An 8559-nucleotide genomic window follows, 5' to 3' on the forward strand; every position below is an offset into this window, starting at 1 on the left:
CCATTTTACCATCGTCATCAGTGTTTTCCATGAAAGAATTTAAAATTTCAGTTTGATTACTTTACGTCACTTCATTTTAAATGAGCTTTGGCACAGAAGAGATGGTGGTGTTTCTGGATCATGTTCACGTATGGCTTCTTCTCTGCACGGTAGAGCTTCAGCCTGTATTTGTGGGTGGTACAGTGAAATGTGTTCACAGCCGGTGATTTTCATGTGACAGTGAATTTCATGACAGAATCACATCTGTTTTCACTTCAGTTCACAGACATCCAATACTGATTGTCAGACTTGTCCCCTGCACACACAGATTTCTCCACATTCAATTTTATGTTGAGGAATATTATTCTGAATTGTTCCATAATTTGTACAGGCAGGTTTTTGCAGATTGGTAAACCTCCGTCCACCTTTGCTTCTGAGAAGCTCTGCTCCTCTGAAACGCTCGTTTTACACTCCAGTCGTGTTACTGATCTGATGCTGTTTAACCTAACCTTCTTTTTAGCACTACCTACTTTTCCTGGCTTTTGTTGCCCCGTCTCAACTATTTTTAAACCAGGTGCTGCCATCAAAGTCAAAATGAGCTTTTATTTTTCTTAAAATGGCACACTGACTCAGCTTAAACATTTGATATGTCATATATGTTCTCTTGTTTGCAAATCATTGGATTCTGGTTTTATTTACAAATGACACAGTGTCCTTTTTGGAACTGCAGTTTTATTCTTCCTGGGCACATTGGGCATTGGACTAGCTTTTAATGATTTTTTCCCCACATTTTTCTTAACTATTACACCGCTGTTTTCACTCCGTTGGGCTGTAGCTCTGCTCTGAGTCGACATAATGACACACGACACCAGAATAAATCAGGTTAAGGCGAGTAAAAGATTTATTTCACATTTTGTTAAATATCACCAGCTTTGTATGAGGAATCAAAGACATCAAAGAGCAGGTCACAGGAATAGTTAAGAAGGCTCATATGCACAGAGGGACAAAGGAAGGGGGGGTATCTCCAGAAAAACCCCATAATGAATAACGCTGCATCACGTCTGCTGATGGTTTGTTGTGAGTGCTGTAGTTTGTTGTTGTTGTTTTTCGACAGGGTGGATGGAATTTGCTGGCTTTGTTTGTTCAGCCAACCATAAACTCAAACACTTTTAGTGATGGTTCAAAAAGTGACATTATTATTCAATCATTACTTCTAGAACTGCACATAAAACCTGCACTGGGACTGAGGGTCAGACGGGAGAGGGACACCACAACGAGGGAAGAAGCGCTGCAGGGACAACACGAAGCACACACGGACACAGAGATAAGCAGAGGGATCACCTCAACAGTCTGAGCTCTGATGCTGTGTTTTTACACCCGGCTTTACCTGAGTCAAGTTTGCAGTGAGGACATAACTCAGGTAAGGGGAACTTTTAAAATGAAAGGTTTTCGGATACACTTGAACACAATGCTGACCCCTGTTAATGAGCGCAGATGATGCCTTGAACCGATGACCTGGTCCATCTGACCTCTCACCTCCGGAGCAGGCGGGGGAGGGAAAGAGGGATGAGGGCTGAGAGTGTCAGAGTCACAGGCACTTGCGATAAAATGACAAAAACGTTACAATTTCCATTAAGGCACAACAGATAAACTACACTCACAAACATCTTTGGGACAAGAACAGCATGATTCTTGTAGTGGGCATAAAGAGCTGCACACAGAGGACTGTGCAGCAGGTTGGCTTTCACATCTACACCCCCGACAAATGATTTTACCCGGACAAATGATTGCTGATGACACTGCTTGCTGAGCAGCCAGTACTTAAACCTTTGTTGCAGCGAGTCAGTTTTTCAGCAAGAATGTCATTTCTTTAAAGTTTCTCTAAAAGACAGTTTCCTTTTTCCTAAACAAATCAAAACAGTTGTTACAAGGACGCCTTAGAGCTGGTGGGATCGTGTTTATCTGAAGTGAGAATGTGAAAAGGTAAAAATACACAAGTGAAAAATGTGATTACCTTAGCAAAACCACCATGCATGTGTTATCTAGTGTGAGGAAAATACATTCAAATGCTTCCGTCATACTGACCGATAGATTACCACACTAGCAGCTGGACACCACTACATTTCCATTAAAAGAATAAGGCTGACTCTTCTCATTCTTAGGATGAGTTTTTCTTTTTGTCTGTCAACAAATCCCACAAATTCTAACAGTGAACTGGTCTGTCTTACCACTTCCTGGCTTATGTACGTGAGCCTAGAGTTCCTGTTGAAGAGAAACTACAGGAAAAAACTAGATTGTTTGAGAAGTCACAAAAAGCTAAGCTGCATTCACCTTCTAGCCCCACTTCTGAGCTCTTATTAATAAAACGTGCACACTTTTATCTATGGATATGAAAAATTTGGTATACTTGAAGATTAAAAATATAGAAAACATAACTATTTGTTGAACATCTGTACCTGCTCTGTGTTCAGTCTGGATAAACTTTAACTCTTTACTCCATAAAGAGACACTGACGACATCCCCTTTGTAGCCTTGATGATGAGTTTTGACACCTCAGCATATATCAATAAAGTTGTGGTTTGAAGACAATCAGAACAGTTTCTGGGTTTTTCTAAGTCTAGCTGCACAGGGAGAGACCACCCGCACTAACTTATGATGCACACCAGTCGTTTTGTTCTATAAGCCTGAAGCATTCAAGGTCACTCCTGGTCGATTTATACAAGCAGGTAAAGAGTTAAAACAACAAGTAACTATAACTGAGAAGTGTTTAATAATTATTTATAATAATCATTATTGTCACCATTAGTTTATGGATTACCAATTAAATTTATGGGTTCAGTACTTAGACTGGCACCGTCTTAATTTTTGGTGGCCATATTTGGTAGCCCGTGTTTGCTGATACCTAAGACTTACTATAGTTTAAACAGAGGATTTATATGAAAGGAGTCACCATGAAGGAGACAATTAGCTACAAAGACTGCCCCAGGCTTTAAAGATGCCTTTTCAGGTGGAAACCTAGACATCTTAACATAGGAGTCTGTGAGGAATTACCTGCTTTTGGAGCCAGCCTTCAACTGCACAGATCGCTCATTGGGAATAATACACATTTGGTGCCCTAATATGACATTATTAGGCTACATATTAGGATTCATATTAGGGCACATAATTTGGGCTTTGGGATGTAAATAAAATTTAAATTTAAGAGAAACAACAAAACCCATTTCACGCGGTACCAACTCACTTTAGGGTTGCGACTCACATCTGGCTTTAGCTACAAAGACAATGCTAAAATTCACTATTCATTTGTGTTTTCATGGGATTTGCTGACAGAAAAAGCCCCACTTGTCCTTGAACCTCCTCTCTGATTTTCTATGTGGACAGTGTCACTATACTGACTCTTTTCTCTTCTGAAGTCACTGGATTTCGTCAAACAGCTATGGCTGCTTGGCCAGAATAAATTGGCACCTAAAATAGGCAGCGGTAATTAGACACACAGTGGAAACTCATGCACACGCGCTCGCAACTTTGTACAGAAACTTTGATGACCACACGCTCACGAACGCATGCTCACCGAAGCATGCGACACAGACGAGGCTCATACACACAGTAAGCATGGCGACTTTTATAAACTCACATATAATCGACACAGTGGATTTCATTGGCATTGTATGGGATAGTAATAGTGACAGAGAAGGTTTCCCCTTACGAACTGATTCTGATCTTTTTTCCTTCATTGGTTTCACAATCTGAGTCTGCATGTTTTAAACTGAAGTTAGGCTTTCGTCCCTCCTCTCAAACACCTTTCAGTCAGCCCTTCTCACCTGCTTCATTCTCTCTTTCGTTTGTGGACAGAGTAACAGTGTGTTAGTGTTTTTGCATGAGCTGAGCAGTCCTTCTCACATCACGGTGTTTCTCAAAAAACAATGTATACCCTATGTAGGTCACTACTCTGTAGTTTGGGCCCATAAAGCACTAGAAGTACACAAGTGTCTATTGAGACGTGTTCCCTTGAGATGTGGAGGAGTGAGACGACAGGGTGGTTTAACTCCGGGGGATGATGCCCTTCTTGTAGGCCACCAAGCCAGCTGCGGCGGCAGCAGACAGGAATGTGGAGACTCCTAAGAATTTGAGGAAACCATCAACCGAAGGCAGGTTTCTCTCCCAGAAGGTGGTAACAAACGGGAGTGCCCGGATTTCCTGCAGGACGGAGGGAATGATGATATCAGATATCTGCCTTTTTCATGTGCATGATATTAACTAGATACTTGATAGATGATTTGGCAATATACAACTTATGTAATCTTGGGTCCAAAATGTGTAAACAATGCATAGGTGTCTTAAACCTGCATTTTTTTACATGACCAGCAGGGGGCAACTCTTCTGCTTGAAAATGATTGTATAGAAAGCGAGGGAGAAAATGACCTCTCTTGGTTTACAACCCCAAGAAACATTATGGTCTTGCCTGGTAGTTTTTTTCTCATTTATTACAAGATGATCTTTTTCACAGTGTCATTTATGGTAAAAAGTGTTTTGGATTCATGACGAGAGACTTCAGAGTGTTTCTCCACTGATTGTTCATTTTTTTAATCAAAGGCCAACTTGTAATTTGGTGCATAAGGACTTCTCTTACATCGTTCTCAGGCTCAGGTTGCCAGATCTGATTAGGTTGGAGTTTACCCATCGCACACATGACCTGCGAAAAGACATTGGTGGTGTCAGTCAAAGACTTCAAAAGGATCAAAATACAGTCTAACAGTCTAAATTTTAAACATGATACACATTTTTGAGTTTGGGTGATGTTAATAAGATAACTCTTTATTATCATTGCACAGTCATACATAGTACAATAGCACAATGAAATTGGGGAACTGTCCCACGTTGGCACTACATACAACACGACACGACACATCAACTTAACTTAAGTAATAAAAAGAAGAATAAGTGTATGTTTATGTTTAATGCACTCAGATAATCTACTCAGGCTTGACTGGCCTTTACTGTAACTGACCTACTCTGCAGCAGAGCCAGAGCTAAGAAACATGGAGGAACATGAACACATGGGGGAGTATCTTAGGAAACCAAACCTAATGTTAATGCCTTGGAAGAAGGACATAAAGTGCAAGCAGCAGGCGAGTGTCTTAAAGAGAGATTTAGAAGACTGAGTGGGGAGGACCATTTTGTTTCAGTCAGCTGTGCTCAGACATAAATGAGAGGGGAGAAAAGGCGAGGATGTCATGATTTGATATCAGCTGACCCCCAGCACTGCTGGCTGAGCATCCACAACACCAGGAGCAGGCTGAGGTGTGACTAATAGGTGTGCCAGCTGCATGATTTAAGTGGTTTCCACCTGGTATATATAAGTAACCTGCCTCTAAGGGTGTTTAAACTGGTAAGAACTGGTATTTGCTAACACGTAGCAGTGAAAAGCAGGTACTTAAATGCTCTCTGACCTCTCTGGCTGCTCTCTCTCCAGCTTGTACGGCCCCCTCCATGTAGCCACTCCATTCGGTGGCCGTCTCTGTGCCTGCAAAGTACAACTTGCCCACCGGCTCTCTCAGCACTCTGAAGAGCAAAAAAGAGAGAAACAGGAGAGGCTTCAGAGGTTAAACTGGTTTACAGGTTTTAAACACGTTTTATTTTTAATGTATGCACCAGCATTGTACTGATTCACTTCATTTAAGAATATTATCTCACCTGAATAAGTGCAATATGGGATTATATAACACAAAGTGAATTTCCTTTGGATTAATCTTCCCACCCCCACTGTGCTCAACGTAAAAGAACCAAAGAAAGGACTTTTTCTTTAACTCTATTTCTTGCAGGACCACCCGGTATGTGAAACAGTTACTCTGTATAAAAAAGCACAATGTTAGGTTTCCAACTCCAGCTTACTTTTCATTGTGAGTGAGAACACATTTGCACATCTGGTGAGGACATTTAGACATGAAATATGGTTCACATGACGATTAACAAGGAGTTTCAGTTTTTCATATGGAGGTTAACAAAACTCTAATAGTGAACATATGCACCAGGATCTGTACAACAAGCAGCTTCGACTAATAAATGAAAGCAGCCGCAATGCATCAGACACACTGGATTGTGTTTTATGTGTGTGTACAGCTATAGAGCAAATGGGCAAATCCTGGGGACACGTCCTGCTGTACTGAAAATGCATTCATTTGTTCACACTCCAATAAAACCCATGAAATGCCGCAAAAAACACTGCAATAACACCATTCAGATGAAATATGAGTTCACAGTATTGCTTGTGTGGTAAACATAATAATCCAACACAAAGTGTTGTGATCTCAGTGAGTCCCCTCTGAAACCGTGCACAGGAAGGCAGGTTCATTTCATGGAGGAGAAGTGACGCTAATTTGCAGAAATAATCACAAATCCTGCTGAAACATACATTAGCCATTAATATCCAGGAGCTGACACATTCAAATAAATTAAGTTAATTGAAATGAAAAGATCACACTTTCATATTTATGTTTATTTTTTTGTGGGTGTACACGTGTGAGAGAGACTCACCTGCCAAACTGAGTAAGGATTCCTGGGGGGAAATAGGCTGTGTAGCAGCCTCCAGAGTACTCCTCTTCACACCAGTTCTTCTCCTCATAGTGCACCGGCTGCAGGAAACAAGCAGGCACATGAGCAGTCAGTCAAGTGATTCCACAGTATCCACATGACTGTGTACCACTCTGCACCCAAACTCACATGCAAAGCCTCATCTGTGCCCAGCACTTTGGAGTAGATCTCACAGATCCTCCTCAACCTAAACACAACAACACAGGAGTTGGGATTAAACTGATCTCACAGCTCGTGAGAGTTTTTTTCCATCTCTGTCCACTGGTGTCTACCTTTCTTCCTTGGACAGGCTTGAGAGCTTTCTGCACTTGTGGGCAAGGATGAATCTGGGGGGGAGAGTGAAAAGAGAAAACACTACATGAGCATGTGTGGCTGGTTGGATGACTTTATCACTTGTGTTTAGCTCCATTCAAGCACAAGTCCTACACTGTATGGAAATTCTTGTAGGAGCTCATGCGAGAATACTAGGTCAGAGTCAGATGGTAAAGCTGAGACACAAGCCTACAGGCCAGTCAGTAACCCTCTGATAATCACTAGTGAACGAAATGTGTATTTCAACCTGACTAAAGCATGGTGCAGCATTGTATACTTCTTTGGGGCTGCTGATATCACTTAGCATTTCGGTGCTTTATTTCCCCTGAGATGTGATACACTTTGGATTCTAGCCAATCATTTTACCTTTCCAAGCGTAGTAGGCGGGCCCAGGTACGTACGTTCTTTTAGAGCAGAGCTACAGATTAAAATGCCCAAGGCGAAGCGGTCAAAAGTCTGGCTGTACTTCACAGCAAAAGATGCAAACTCAGCAGCCTGCAACAAGTGCTTTAAGGTGATACTGTGCAAAGGAGGTAACACCTCGAATCTGATGAAACACCTGGCGACGCATAGCATTTTTTTAAAGTCGAGAAATGCGCCGTATTTGATAGCTTGCTGCAAGACCTCACACCGAGCACATCTACTGCGGGTTGTTATCGGACCCGGAGTTAGCAACATCCCCCAAGAACCCGAAGAGGAGAGTCCTGGCCCCTAGCCCTGCCAGTGTAGCAGAAATGATGACGGATAATGATGGCAGCAGCAGCCGTTCTTCTCTGCGTGAGTAGCTTAATGTTGTTCATGTGTAATTTACGTTGAGTACGCTAACCACGTTATTACATTAACACATTTAAGGTGAACTAGCAAACACCGTCGTAGTTACATGAGGCTGTCTTCTTGTTTGATGGCAGATACTCCCTTCACCCTGGCCAAAAAGGCTAAAATGACCAAAGAAAAAGAGGGAAACAGCTAAACATGAGAGGTTTTTGGACAAAGTGTGTGTTCTTCATTCTTTAAGCACCGGTTCGAGCACCGTTTAAGCACCGGCACCGTTTCAAAAGTACCGGTTTGGTACTGGTATCGGATAAAACCTAAACGATACCCATCCCTAATCATAATACAAAATATACACAATTACAGAGAACTGTTTGAAGCTCTGTACCAACCCCATAATACAAGGTACAGTCCCATCAGGCTTTGTGTCATCCAGGGTGAGACCGATGGGAGCACCCTCCTCCTCTATCACCATGCTGCCGCAGTAACCTGGTAACACAATAAAACGTTAGAAATGGCATCATCTTGAACAGCATTCGCTCTCTCTGTGTTTTCACTTCCTGCGTACCCTTTTTCCTCCAGAAGTTCTCTCTGTAGTAGACCATGCACTTTATGACAGAGCCCATGGGAACACGGTTGATCAGCTGGTTCCTCAGCGGGGGCAGCTCAGGGTTGAAGTGCATCTTCAGATTCAAAGCAGGTGGTGTGGCCACGATCACATACTTGGCCTAACACAGAGACAGAGACAGTACACAGTGCGTACCAATAGTCTGTTTATAACTGAAAGATGTGACCCAGAAGTATCTGCATGGTAGTCATCAGCCATAGTAAGAGATGTTGCAATTCTCCAAATACTAAGGAAAGAGGCTTCAGTGCTTCCTTTAATATAGGATACACTGGACTATC

General features: G+C 42.1%; 1 protein-coding gene across 1 annotated transcript in view; it reads right to left on the bottom strand.

Moving 5' to 3' along the window:
* Positions 1–857: 857 nt before the first annotated feature.
* The window catches only part of LOC147311141 (amine oxidase [flavin-containing]-like), a 53579-nt gene continuing 45877 nt past the window's right edge, over positions 858–8559 (bottom strand). Inside the window, exons 9-16 of the mRNA XM_086265470.1 lie at positions 8222–8381; positions 8046–8142; positions 6843–6896; positions 6700–6757; positions 6514–6611; positions 5430–5541; positions 4610–4672; positions 858–4176 (exon numbers count right to left, since the gene is read on the bottom strand). Of these exons, the coding sequence (XP_086121596.1) occupies positions 4021–4176; positions 4610–4672; positions 5430–5541; positions 6514–6611; positions 6700–6757; positions 6843–6896; positions 8046–8142; positions 8222–8381 (798 nt within the window). The 3' untranslated portion in view covers positions 858–4020. The remainder of the gene's footprint in view (positions 4177–4609; positions 4673–5429; positions 5542–6513; positions 6612–6699; positions 6758–6842; positions 6897–8045; positions 8143–8221; positions 8382–8559) is intronic.

This window comes from Aulonocara sp. 'chitande type north' Nkhata Bay, linkage group LG16 (assembly GCF_057382095.1).
Source record: "Aulonocara sp. 'chitande type north' Nkhata Bay isolate Kocher_YH1m ecotype deep benthic linkage group LG16, A_spYH_male_GT1.1, whole genome shotgun sequence".
Lineage (NCBI taxonomy): Eukaryota > Metazoa > Chordata > Actinopteri > Cichliformes > Cichlidae > Aulonocara > Aulonocara sp. 'chitande type north' Nkhata Bay.